General features: G+C 42.9%; 1 protein-coding gene across 3 annotated transcripts in view; it reads right to left on the reverse strand.

Annotated features, from left to right (window-relative positions):
• Nucleotides 1-722: 722 nt before the first annotated feature.
• Rims2 (regulating synaptic membrane exocytosis 2) overlaps nt 723-13,440 on the reverse strand; it is a 473,841-nt gene continuing 461,123 nt past the window's right edge. For all 3 annotated transcript variants that reach the window (XM_059247963.1, XM_059247965.1, XM_059247962.1), the window contains 5 exons: nt 8,707-8,848; nt 5,756-5,868; nt 5,361-5,462; nt 3,957-4,096; nt 723-3,544 (listed from right to left, as the gene is read on the reverse strand). In XM_059247963.1, the coding sequence (XP_059103946.1) occupies nt 3,326-3,544; nt 3,957-4,096; nt 5,361-5,462; nt 5,756-5,868; nt 8,707-8,848 (716 nt within the window). In that variant the 3' untranslated portion in view covers nt 723-3,325. The remainder of the gene's footprint in view (nt 3,545-3,956; nt 4,097-5,360; nt 5,463-5,755; nt 5,869-8,706; nt 8,849-13,440) is intronic.

Here is a 13,440-nt window from a genome sequence, read left to right on the forward strand (position 1 = left end):
CGTGGTTTGCCATCTTCACCCAGGGACCAGTATACTCAGTGTAGTGGTTCGGTGAGAATGCCGCCCATAGGCTCGTATTTTTGAATGTTTGGTCCTCAGTTAGTGGAACTGTCTGGGAAGGATTAGGAGGTGTGGCCTTGCTGGAGGAGGTGTGTCACTGGGGTTGGGCTTTGCGGTTTCAAAAGCCCACACTGGGCCAAGCATGTCTTGCTTTCCCTCTTTCTGTCTACAGATTGGAATCTAGTTCTCAGATACCACTCCAGTGTCTGCATGCCGCCATGATCTACACAATAATGATAATGGACCAAACCTCAGAAACTGTAAGCCAGCCCCCAATTAAATGCTTTCTTCTACAAGTTGCCTTGGTCATGGTGACTCTTTACAACAGAAAAGTAACTAAGACACAGTAACCTTGCTGTCAGTCACCCTCAGGATGAACTCTAAAATCTCCTCCATTCTGCTCATAAAATCTCTAAGCTGTGAGTCATTTAACTGGAAAGCACTCCAGCAACTCTTAATGATAACAGCAGAAATCTTCCTAGATTTTTATGGACACTGTCGGCTAATAGCAGTGTGGTAAAACCAGAAACCCATTCATGTCATAAGGAAAGAGGAGAATTGGTTCTACCACCTGGAAAAGATAAGCCAGTTCACAGGCTGAATGGTGGTGGGCTTGGGGATACAAGTGGAGATGTCTCAGAAAGCACCATGAACAACATATGTAAAGAAAATGGTTTATTTAAAGTGTTAAATACCATCACCAGAATGAATTTGATTTACATCAGTCGGTGTTCATTACAGGCCTAATCTGCCCTCCCCCCCATTTCTCCCCAACTGGAATTCCCTTTACTTGAAAACATTCTATGTACAGGGCAGCAACGGTCACTGGCATGTGCTATTTACATGACGGAACCACAAGTTGAGGTGCAGACATGTGAAAATTAAAAAAAAGTACACCAACTTTTAAATAAATACTGCATAATGACAAGTATGTACAAATATTCCACAGTCATGTCTTTCTTAGTAAAATTAGAAATAATTTGTATAGGAATATGCAGAAAAGATTCTGTGACTCATTTTAGTGTCAGGAACATAGTGAATGTCTAGCCTAAGGGAGAACAAAGACGCTACAGGTCTCTTAAACCAAATCGCTGCTGGTACGCAGGTGTCGAAAGTATCTCATAGCATTATGTTCCTTCTTGTCTCACCTTTGCCTGGGTCTGCCATAGGTCTCAGAAAATCAAGACACAGTCTTGGTGTAGTTCATGTTGCACCACATAAAGAGAAGGCATTTTGAGTGATAGCTCATTTTAACTTTTGCACCATATCAAGCATGACAGTTTTCAATGGTCAGCATTGAATTCAAAAAGAGAAACAAAGAAAATATTTTTTTTGTGTGTGCATGGCCTCCATTTAAACAAACCGGATGTAGATGGATTTCAAAAATTATTGCAAGGAGAGAAAAGCAATCTTTTAAGGATGTGTAATCAAAGCATATGTAAGAAACAGAAAGGATGGGTGGTTTATTACATTGACCAGTGACATTTCCTCTCAGAGGGACCTGGAGAGAAACTGGACCTTGCAGCATCACTCAACGGTAAAAACTGCCCGTGAACCGCACGTGGGGTTTTGACTTGAGGGTCTGAATGAGGACTTTCGGTGACGGCGTCAAATAACTGGTAAGAGGCATATTGACGTTCTTCGAGTCATCTAAAAATTGGAGCTTTAAAATTGTTGCAAATTTATGTTTACTATATTTCTTTAGAAATATAATTTGTGAAAAATTGAATTTTACTACAGAAAAATGAATTAATAAATAGCCCTGTGTTTCAGGGCTCCACATATTTAGCAGTGTTTCTATTCACATAGTAAATGGAAATCAGCTAAAGAAATTGCTTTAACAAATTAAAAAACAAACAAAACCTAAGACCTACAAATAATACTTAACCCCCTGTATGAATAATGCTGGTGCTAAAAACAAATTTGTTAGACATTACAATGCCACATGATTTTAGGATTTTCCTGTAAACTGAATTTTTAAGGTGAAAAAAAATTACCATGCACTGTACAATAAACTGCAAATGTTCAAATATCTTCTTTGTCAAATACGTGCTGACTTGCTTTATGTCCCAAGTCATGTTGCAAAATCCTTTCAACATGCTTGAAATAAAGAAAGCTCTCGAACAGATTTGAGAAATCCATAAATTCAGATGCATCTGTGCTCTGAATCAAATATGGGGTATAAGAGGGTCAGGTGAAAGATCTGCAGTATTTTAGTATAGGGCTCACTCAGGAGGAGAGAAGAAAAAAAAGGTTAAAAGTGGGAAGAAAAGTGAGATAGAGAAGAGGAAAGATGTGAAAAATTTGCACATATTGAATTTCATAAGATCTGTATATTTAACATGGAAATAAATTGAATATATTATACTTATTGTCACATAAAGAGGATTTTAAGTATCTGCTAGAAAGTATTTTCATTTGTAATGTCTGCCAAAACACAGACTGTGATTAAAGAATAAACATGGTGTGTCTTTGTATCACCCTGTTGCATTCTCTCCCATTTTAAAACCATGCACTAGTGAAATTTACTTTTAAAAATAATATAAATTGTTGAAAATGGCTGATTTTTATTTTATTTTTATTATTTTTTTTGCAAGTTGCAGCCCCGAGAAAATAATTTAAATATTCAGCTAATCTGTGTCCATGCAAAAAAAAGTTTCTTTAATTTCATTCAGTACAGTGCAGTCCCAGAATTTTGATTTCAGAGTCCAACACATCTCGGCATTAGTGAATGCCATGCCTCCTGGGGCTTCCCAGAGTCTACCAGTCTCCCTGCCGGAGCCCCCTTGGGAGCGGTGGCCAACTCTGCTCCTGACCACGTCTTTGGTCTCTTGCTTTTCACCTGACGCTTCCTAGGACTTTGCTCCTTGGCCTGTAGTGTGGCTTAATGGCTGTAGAGCTCCATTTCTGTGGCATAACAGGCTTTTGGGTCAGATAAATGAAGAAAAACGATAAAAATATAAAGGTGCCATTGAAAAGGGCTGACTGATTCTTTGAGATTAATCCATGGCTTCAGATTGGACCAGAACTCGAGTGTCACTGAACTCCAAACCTGACAGTTCTTCACAGCTCTGCTCTTTGACCTGAGGGCCTTCGCTAGGGCACAATGTGTACGACTTCCTCTGAGAACACAGGATCGCTTTGTATCCCTAGACGTGGGCTCCAAAGACACAACATCAAGCATGCAGTGTTACCAGGGGTTTCGACCTGTGCATTTTCTTCTGTTTCTGTATCGCTGGTTGTTGTGACAACAGTTTTATAGTTGCTATGAACGAGAGTAAGAAGGTCCAGTAGAACTTTCCAGAGACGATTGGGAAGCTCTTCTTGTCAGAGGTGCCAAGGTTGGATCTACTAGGGAGGAAGGCGGGAAGAGTTTGAACCATCCAATCACCATATTGGATAGTTCTAGTTCGTCTAAAAGTATCTGGGCCACTCCCATAAAGGATTTGTGGTCCATGCGGCCATAATCTCCCCAGACAATGATCTGTTGGCAAAATAAAAAGTAACATTAGTATAAACACACACATCACAACAGACAAGCAAAGTCATAATTAAACTAGTAAAACGTGTTCAGCTAATGTGCTGTTGTCAAAGGTCAAGTTAAGTGCCGGAGCCCGATTAATGGCGATGTTGCCTTTAACTCCCAGAGGCCAGGGTTACATTAGGGAAACCTCACTACAGTGTCTGAAGCCACACAAGGAGCAAAGCTGGTGTGTAACCCAGGTCTGAACGCCTGGGGGCATTCCCCTGTGAGGGGACACCAGCAAACACAGCTGCAGAGCACTGGCCACTGCCTTCCGGGTGACGGAGAACTTCAGCCACGGGGAACAGGAGAGACAGCAGGGCAAGCTTCGGGCAAGCCTGGCCTCCGGCAGAGGCCGCCACTGAGCACACACCTGTAACACCTTTCCCTGGGGGCTCTCCTCGAAGGACAAGAGCTGCTGATACAGGGGCTCCAGGGTCTTCCTCGCCACCTTCGTCTTCTTTTTGGCTATGCAGACTCCGTTGTCTAACAGATACACCTTGACGTACGGTGCTGGGGAGAGAAGACAGGGAATGACGCACGCTGCTATGAACTGGCCAGTTCACGGGGACAAGAACAACGGCTCCGTTGTCGCTGAGAGCTGGCTGGCAGCGCTCCAGCCACTGGCCTGCCTTCCGTGTCAAAACCACAGTGACACTCGTCAGCCGGCCTTTGAGATTTGAGAGCCTTTCTTCCCCATCTCCTTCTCGTATGGATTTAAATGTTGAATCAAAAAGGCAAAATGTTTCCGGTCCCTAACAAGATCCAAAGGCAATGTCTTTAAATTACCAAAAATTTGATCTCTTTAAACATGCTTAAAATGAGGCTGTTATGTTCACCCCCGTAGTTCACTGACCATTCGAAGGCATTTATCAGCTGACAATGTTGTGAGTCCAAGACAGGAATGGGCTCTGAGGTGGTATGCTCAAAAGTAACTTGGGAGAGACAGTTCAGTAGGAATTCTAGGACTAAAACCTCTATGACAGACACTTTTATGAAACGCATGTTCCTGCATGTCTCATGCTATTAATTATGGTGAAGGAGTCAATTATCCTCAAGACCTTTACACCACAATTTCAAAGAGGTACAGTCAGTAACATACACTTTATTTAAAAATTCCTTCAAGGACTGAGGAGTTGAGAGAGAAATGAAAAATTTTAAGTCAGTACAGATGCCAGGATAGGAATACTTTCAGAATTCACAGCTTTATATCCTGGATCTACTGATCTCTGCACACGGCACACTCAGACTCTGCCATTTCTATGGTCCAAGTACCTTGAATTATAATGATGTTTCAATATGAAACGTGTGGCGTCAAGTTATGGTACAGCCTCTCCCATACTGCAGGAAGAAGGACTGAACGTTCGTCTTAGGTAGCCAGCATTCATAGGCTTATGGGACTGTGTGGATCTAGTCTATTTTTATTCTAATTCCAGAGCTTGAAGGATGCCTAGGGACAAATGAAGTCCCTGGTAAACTGGAGAGTGTCACGAAACAGCAGCTAACTGGACAAGGCAATTCTAGTGCACACTCTGCGGACAAAGGGGCTAATCTAAAGATGGGTCTCAACGATGGAGGTATGTTCGAAACCGTGTGTGGTCCCCAGCGGAGCACTCACTCACGGCCCCTCAGAGTACATGCAAACGGCTTCAGGCCCCAGCAGCACAATAACAGTATCCACTCACATCCCGACTAAGAAGACTGCAGCAGAGAAAGGAGATTTTTACATCAAAACCACACGACTACGAGAAAGAACAGTGCGATGTTCCTGCTTTACCTGGCAGTGTCTTGGAACCTGGTTTGACGACAAGGCCTCGAGCCCGAATGATTTCCACCTCCAATTGTCCCTTTTTGTCCATCATGCCCACCTGGATGTCACCTGGTGGGACACAGGGAAGAAACACAGGAAGTAGGAGGAAAGCTTGAGCCAAAGAACGTGGCTTCAGACAGTCCCCGGATGTATTCATTCTTTAAGATTTAAACGTTCTCAGCAGTGTGTTACTTTAAAGACAAACAGAAATCACAAAAGAAAAAAACCAAGAATGTTTACTGTAAAACCTGGGACCCTTTATTCTTGCTGGTAATTTTGTTAAAAGTATCATGTATTGAAGGGATGTGATTTTTCAGTAACGTAAAGGAAAAACAATGAAATCACGTAACAGAAACTCTTACCCATTGCAGGAGTAGCCAGGGTCTGGCGTCCCACCAGCTGAGCAGGGCCCAGGCCATCAAGGAAATCACTGAACTGGCTGTCAGAGGCCAGGCGGACACCAGGGAAAATCAGGCTGAAGGAGAATGACACGCAGGATTAAGTCCTCACCCTTCCCTCCTTTCAGGCAAGCTCGGGCTTCCTGCTGGCCTCACTAGTGTGGCGAGGCTAAGGTACACTGATACTCATTCAACTCCAGCATCCCACACCACCTCCCACAGCTCTCGGGCCACATCTTCCGTTCTCTAGCTTCCCACGCCTGTCACCAGGAGCACCTGGCACACCACACCATGTGGGCTTCTGTTATGTGTCTTCTCTTGCTTGGTCTGGAAGGTAGGGGAGACGATTCCTGTCGTGCATGCTCAGTATACACCGAGCACTCATCTACGCCACACTTTGCCATGTTTAATCCTCTTAACTAAACTAAGAGAGAGTCTATTATTTATCTTTTTACAGTTGAAAAAACTGGATCATTCCCATCGGCATATAAATATGCTGCCATTTCATCATGCAAAAGGAAAAACAGCCCTTTTCCTGACTGCGCTCTCCTCCCCAGCCCCCACCCACTTGTTCCCCTGAATCCTTGGAAAATACCCTCACATTCCCCTTTTCCATTTTATTTGGAAACTCTAATCAGCTTTTTGATGATTTGATGAGATGTCTTCAAATTTTGAGACATCTCAAAATTTCTCTAACCAGAAGTCAGCCAATGACTACAGCAGTCACTGTCAGCCAATGACTATGGCGGCCAGCAGTCTGCGTCAGCCAATGACTGCTCAGTGTCATGACTACTCAGCCAATATGGCAGTTACAGTCAGCCAATGACCACGGTGCCCAGCGGTCAGTGTCAGCCAATGACTGCTGCAGCGTCAGCCAATGACGACGGCAGTCAATGTCATCGTCAGCCAATGATGACTACGTCAGTAACTGCTGCTGTCACTGTTCTGTCCTCACCGAAGGGAACAGATCAGCGACACAATCCATCCTTCCTTTTCCCCCCGGAGAAACCTTTTCCAGTCACTTCCTGGAGACGCTGGCTCCCTGCAAAGCTTTCTCTTCTCTTCTGCCCATTCTGCTATTAAACACCCAAACTCCTTTTTCCCTCTTATCTTTTCCATGTGTCTGAGTTCCCTTGAAGTTCCACCCAACTTGGTGGTGTCTGTGTCGTGTTGTCTAGCCAAGAGCCTCTCTGGCTTACCCTTCTTTTCTGGGCTACACACATTCATTCCAACAGCATAGTTGGCTAACAGGATATCTACTGAGCATCTGGAAGTTAACTTACTGTAAACTGACCAACTGAAATCTCTTAAACACACACACATACACACACACAAAAAATATTAAAATGTAATAAAAATTAAAAACTAAGGAAGTAAGTAGGTTTATTTCTTCAGAGATGGCCCATGTATATAAAAGACAAAGGGTCCTGAAATCAGGTCTTATAGACTATTTAGTTGACCTCTCTCATTTATTTTTCTTGCCTTATTTCACCCTCATCACTTACATTACCCAATTTATTGTGTATTTTATTGTTTTCCTTATTTTTGGTTGTGAGCCTAGTCTTTAACGGCTGAGCCATCTCTCTAGCCCTATTGTTTTCCTTATAAATTAAAGTTTTTGATGAAGTTTGTCTTGTCTTTTGGATGAGTGGAGGTAGTTTTGTCTCTTGTTGGTGCTAGACTCCAGCTCTTATAGCCTAGAATCCTATAAACAATGGATATCTGCACCCTTAGTGATTCACCTTCATGTTAGAAGCATGAACTAATTTACCCAAAAATCTAGAGTGCCAGAAACCAAGATGAGAACTTTGGTCTCTTCTTGCTATCTTGGATCCTATGATTCCTAAACCCACTGTCTTAACTTCTGATTTGATTCTCTTGTATGGCTCACATCCAACTCACAGCACACTGTCTGGGACACTAGACTGTAATATTTGTTGAATGAATTTATGAGTATTCATGTTATTTCTCCAATAAGATGGTAAACATTTGAAGTGGAAGTCATCCTTGAAACATTTATATCCCTGCCAGCTTTCTAATAAGACTATACACGTGTGTGTGGGGGGACCACGTGGTCAACATTTTTATAGTCCATGCATTGTTTTACATGCATTGTTTACACAGACCATGCTCAGAGCACATTTATTTTCACTTTCCTGTTCTGACACCTTTGGTCTCATCTACGATCAGAAGTCACTAAATACTGCTGTTTTCTGGAGACAGGGCCACCCCATGCTTACAAATCTTTCCAAGTGTTTTATGGTAGTGGATTCAAAGAAAAGCTATATCGAGAAAAAGGCTCACCAACTTCTTGTTGCTATTTTCTTCTGGTTATTGTTTCACATAATTAAGATAAATTATGTAACTTTCAGTGCATAAATTTTTCAATAGCATCTCTTCAACAGATCTAAGATTTTTTTACATTAAAATTACTTTCTAATTATTTTATTCTATGTGTCTGGGTGTTTTGCCTGTAGGTAGGTCTGTGCATAGTGTGCATGGAGTGCCCGAGGAGGCCAGAAGAGGGCATCTGATCTAGAACTGTAGTTACAGTTGTGAGCCTGTATGTGGGTACTGGGGATCAAACCCAGCCTTTGGAAGAGCAGCAATCAGTACTCTTAACCTCTGAGCCATCTCTCCAGCCCCAAGATCGAAGATTTTAAAAAGTAATATTGCCTACATGGTGTGAGATGTATGCTTATTATTTCTGTGATTTTGTTTATTATTTTAAGCTCGGACAAACTATTTTATTTGTAGGTAATATTGAGAGTCACATTGTAGCATCTTATCGTGGAAGTAAAACACTTCATCTCCCCCAAGCTATTTCATTCAAAATAAAAAGCCAGCTCTTGTGTGAGCTAGTTCTTGTGTGAGCTAGCTCTTGTGTGAGCAGGCATGGCCAAGGCCTTACTCACTTTCCTTCCGAGCTGTAGCTGTTCATGCTGCCGTCCGTGGACTCCCGGCTGGCCTGCCGCGTCATCCAGTTCCTCATCTCCACTGCCAGGCCGGTTTCTGTGCTTCTCTGGACAGTGCTCCGGAGCTTTTTACCTCCTGCTTCTGTGGAGACAGAAATCCAAAGGCATCACAGTCTGTCACCGAGGCCTGGCTACAGAACAGGCCGGCTAGCACCCAGGGACTGCAAATTCGAAGGACTGTAGACAGAGTTCTTAAGGAGACACAGAGAAAAGGTATTTTAAACACTTCTAAACAGTGTCTCCCTGAGTGAGCAGCACAAAGTACCATTGTTTATTTCCACTTAAAACAGTGTTCAAATCATTAACATAAGAAACCCAAAGGTTCAAACTGAGGATAATAAAATACACTTTGTTCTCATTGCAATACGTAAATTACCATATCAGTTTATACCTCCTGTTTTCATTGTAACTTTTAAATGCACAATTAATTCATGCTTACCTTTTCTCCCATTTCTTTTGTCTTAATGAAAGAAATAGGCCTTCATATTGCTTACAAAGAACCAGATGGTGACGGATACTCAATTTCTAGCTTTAACTTTATGAAAATTTAGGGTAACGGCTATGAAAAGGTAAAGAAATCTACACAAAAGGGGTAACTCTATTTGAAGGCAGTTTTGATTCTGTTGGTAACTTCCAGAAAGATTGTGTAATATAAAATTCCTGAAGTGTCACGTGAAGGACCTCTTCAGTTTTTGGCCTTGGACGGTCATCTCTAAGGTGGTTGCACCTAGTGGAGTTTTCTCCCAGAAGGCCACCAGAGGAGCAGCCCTGAGGAAGGAGACAAGGGCGGGCATGACTGAGCGAAGCATCTAGCTGGAGAGATTAGAGCCCTGGAGAGGGAGCAGCACTAGAGCTGGGCTTGGAAGAAGGGCCAACAGGGCCTCTAGGAAAAGAAGAGCATGTCTGGGGCAAGAGAAAGTGCATGGACAACGGAGCAAACCAGGAGTGACCACGTGTGGAGAAGGAAGGGCCATGGCTGAAGGAGCACTGGGAAGCGGGGTATCCAGGAAAGAGCCAAAGCTGTGAGGAGCCCGGCTCTCTGGAACATGGAGCTGGGAGAAGAATACCACAGCTGTGAGGAGCCCGGCTCGCTGGAACATGGAGCTGGGAGAAGAATACCACAGCTGTGAGGAGCCCGGCTCGCTGGAACATGGAGCTGGGAGAAGAATACCACAACTGTATTCATTGCTTCTTGGCAGGTCTACTTATTCACACTGGCTGCGGAAGCCATTAGCATTTGGAGATAAACAGCCATGCGACATGTTCTTTCTTTTCAATGCTGCCGGTGCTCCTGACGGGATGACACTCTTTCCACCAAATTTCTTATATTTGCCCCACTTTGAAACACTGCTTTACATTTCACCCATTTCCAGTTTTGATACACATTAAAATGCTTTAGAGTAGACACAAAATACACATCATGACTGATCTCCAGCTAATCAAAAGCTGTATTGTGGGTGAGTAGCAAACGTGTACTGATAAATGATAAGAAAACATAGGGCTTCCTCAATGATTCCAGAAAGCTCTCGTCAGAGAAATGTTGGTGCTACTGACGCGATGACTCTGTTCACCTGTATGTCTGCTTCCCTTTGAAACGCTTGAGTAGAGACAAAGTTAAAAAACAAATGTGTAGCCTCCTTCGGGATAAGTGATAAAGCATGGCTCGCCACTGGAGGCTACCATTAAAAGTTAGACCATGAAAACACATGGATGAGCCAAGTGATCAGTCCACAAACTCGTTCTGTTAGGGGAGTAAAGAGGTAACTTCTAAGGGATACAGAGCCACCACCATCATAATCAAGTTGTTTCAGCAGCATACAGAATTACCTATCAAGTTGTTCTGGACAAAAATGTACTCACTGTTTCTAATCAAGTCTTCTGGTTTTCAAAACATACAGAAGGTAAAGTCACAAGACAAACAGCCACACACACACACACAAAGCGTCCAGACCAAACCTAGGTACGGGGTATTGCTCGAGAGAACTGGCCCATTCTCCTAAAAAGTTAACACCGTGAAAAAAGCCTAAGTAAGGTAATGTAGATTAAAATACAGCAAGGAGATGTTAGCCAGTGACCTTAGTTGTATGGGTTTTTGCCTTGTCTGTAAAACCAAAATGAAATAAGTCTTTTTAACAAAATCATTTTTGTTAAATGTTAAAATCATTAAAAGGCAATTTTAAGACAGGTAGGGAAATATGAATACAGATCGGATATTAGATGAGAAAGCTGCTAAACTTTTAGGTGGATTATAATAAATATTATAATGAATTTCCTGACTATTAGATATATGTCAAATATTTGGATGCAAAACCTTCTGTTATTAGTGTTTTACTTTCAAATGGTGTAGAAAACAAAACAAATACACACATTCACAGGGAGGGTGTTTAAAGAGAGATGGAGTGGCAGAGCCGAATGGAGGAGTACCCATCAATCTAACACTAATGACCTCTGTGCAGAAGTCTGCGCGCGGTGCATGTTTGCACACATAAGGCATGTGTGGAGGTAGACAGGCACATACATGTGGCAGGCGGAGGCTGAGCGCAGGTCTTCCTCAGCGGCGTTCTATCTTACTCACTGAGGCAGGGGCTCTCAGCTGAACTCGGAGCTTGATGATGGACAACTCTTCAGACTGCCAGGATTACAGGCAGGTCCCATGTCTGCCCGCCACTCATTTCCATGGCTGCTTAGGATCCAATTTCCATCCTCATACTGTGCAGCAAGCCCTTTACCCTGCTACCAACTCCCCAGCACCTAAGATTTACTATTTTATTTCAGAGTGATCTTCAAATAGCTACATTACAAAGTAGTATTGTGATTTTTCTCTCAGTAATCATGAAACGTTAGGCTAACATGGGGGCTGAGTTCCTGCTTTGAGGTTCATTTCCTTTCAGTACCTGCCCCAGGGGAACAACTACCATCACTTGAGACACACTTCAGTGGCATCTAGATGAGGATCTAGATATACAAGGGAATGGCATGGGGAACCTAGGTTATCCAAGGACAAAGGACCTTAGTTCTTAAAGATCTCAGGACACAGCGCAGCAATTCCAAAATCTATCTTCTATTTAATCTGATGCTACTGAGCAAAAGTGACTTGAAACTATGTTGTTAATGGGTGATGAGAACCAGACCCCACTTGGCTAAGAATAACAACATTTAAAAAAGAGCTTGCAAATCCTTCTGTCCACAACTGCTTTACTCACATAATCTCTTCATAGGTCTGAAAATTCCCACTTGTACAGACGAAGCACAGAGGCCCAGCAGATCACAAGATTCCCTGAAGGCACACAGTGTGTCAGGACCAGAGTGTGTGCTGGGCTGCCAGACTCCACGTTCTCTGTTATTCATTAGCTTGTTGTCAGAACATAACTAACTGCCTGGGTAGAGATGATGCAAAGAGCCCTTTAGAAGTAGCCTGGAGGCCTGGGAAGAAGCAGGAGCCTCAAACCAGTTAGGCTATGGTGTCAAACTGCTTCTCTACTCTTAACTTACTGAATGGCACCGAGCAAGTCACACCCTATTCTCAAATTGTGAGATAAAAAGACGTAACTGGCGGGACTTCGGTGAGCGTTAAAGACAACACACATCTAAAGTACCTGGAAGAGTACCTGAAACACAGAAAGCCTTCAACCAAGGCACCAGTATACAATCCAGACAGGGAAGAAGGGAACACATTCGGACTGGTCCTGACCATTAACTAGCTAGTTGTGTGGCCTTCTAAGTCATAGTCCCTCTCTGAGTCCAGGGCTAGTTGTCTATGAAAAGGGCAGGGAGAGGAGAGCATATGAGCCTTGGCATCTTTTATCTCTAAAGTCTGTGATTGTCTCATTAGTGCACAAAAGACCATGATTAACAGCCCTGTGTTGAGGGCTACTGTCAAAGAACCACAAGTTCCTAGCTAAGTAACTACTTACAGTAGCCCTTAAAAACTTGTCATTTTACACATTCCATTATCTGAAACATTTATAGACTTATTTATAAATTTGCAGCATCATAAAAATCTTTATGTCAATTCACAATAAATGCAATTTAACTTAAATATAATGCATTATGGTGATTCATGTGTAATGCTACAAATGTCATGTTGCTATGCAACCAAAAAACTGAATCCATGTGAGTGTGAAGATCTGTGAGAGTGAGTCCAAGTGAGCCAGGCAGAATTCTATGCTGGTCCTGATGACCATGTTACTTTACACGGCAAAAAGAATTTTGCTAATTAATTGTTTAAAGGTAGGGAGATTATCTGATGGTCCAGCATAGCTGCTCCTGGCCTTTAAAAGCAGAATGCTGTCTCTGGCTGGCTTCAGAAGAGGAAATCAGAGACAGCAGAATCACCAGAACGATTCTCTCTACCTTTGCTGGCTTGAAGATGGAAAGAGACACATGTAAAGGACATCGCAGCCACCGGAAGCTGCTGAGAGTAAGATCTGACTGACAAGTGGCAAGAAAACTTGACCGGAGCCCTACACCTCCAAGGAACTCGATTCTGCCACCAACATGAATGTCCCCGGAAGCAGAGCCGCTGGCAAGAGCTCAGCCAGTGTCATGATCTCTGTGGTGTCACACGTAATCATCCTGTGCTAGGCTAAGTTCTAACGAGTAGATGCTGGTGTTGGGTGCTAACTGTTAAGCAGCAGAAGACCATACAGCAGATCTGATTCCTTTCTCACGTGC

The sequence above is a fragment of the Peromyscus eremicus genome, chromosome 20, assembly GCF_949786415.1.
Source record: "Peromyscus eremicus chromosome 20, PerEre_H2_v1, whole genome shotgun sequence".
Lineage (NCBI taxonomy): Eukaryota > Metazoa > Chordata > Mammalia > Rodentia > Cricetidae > Peromyscus > Peromyscus eremicus.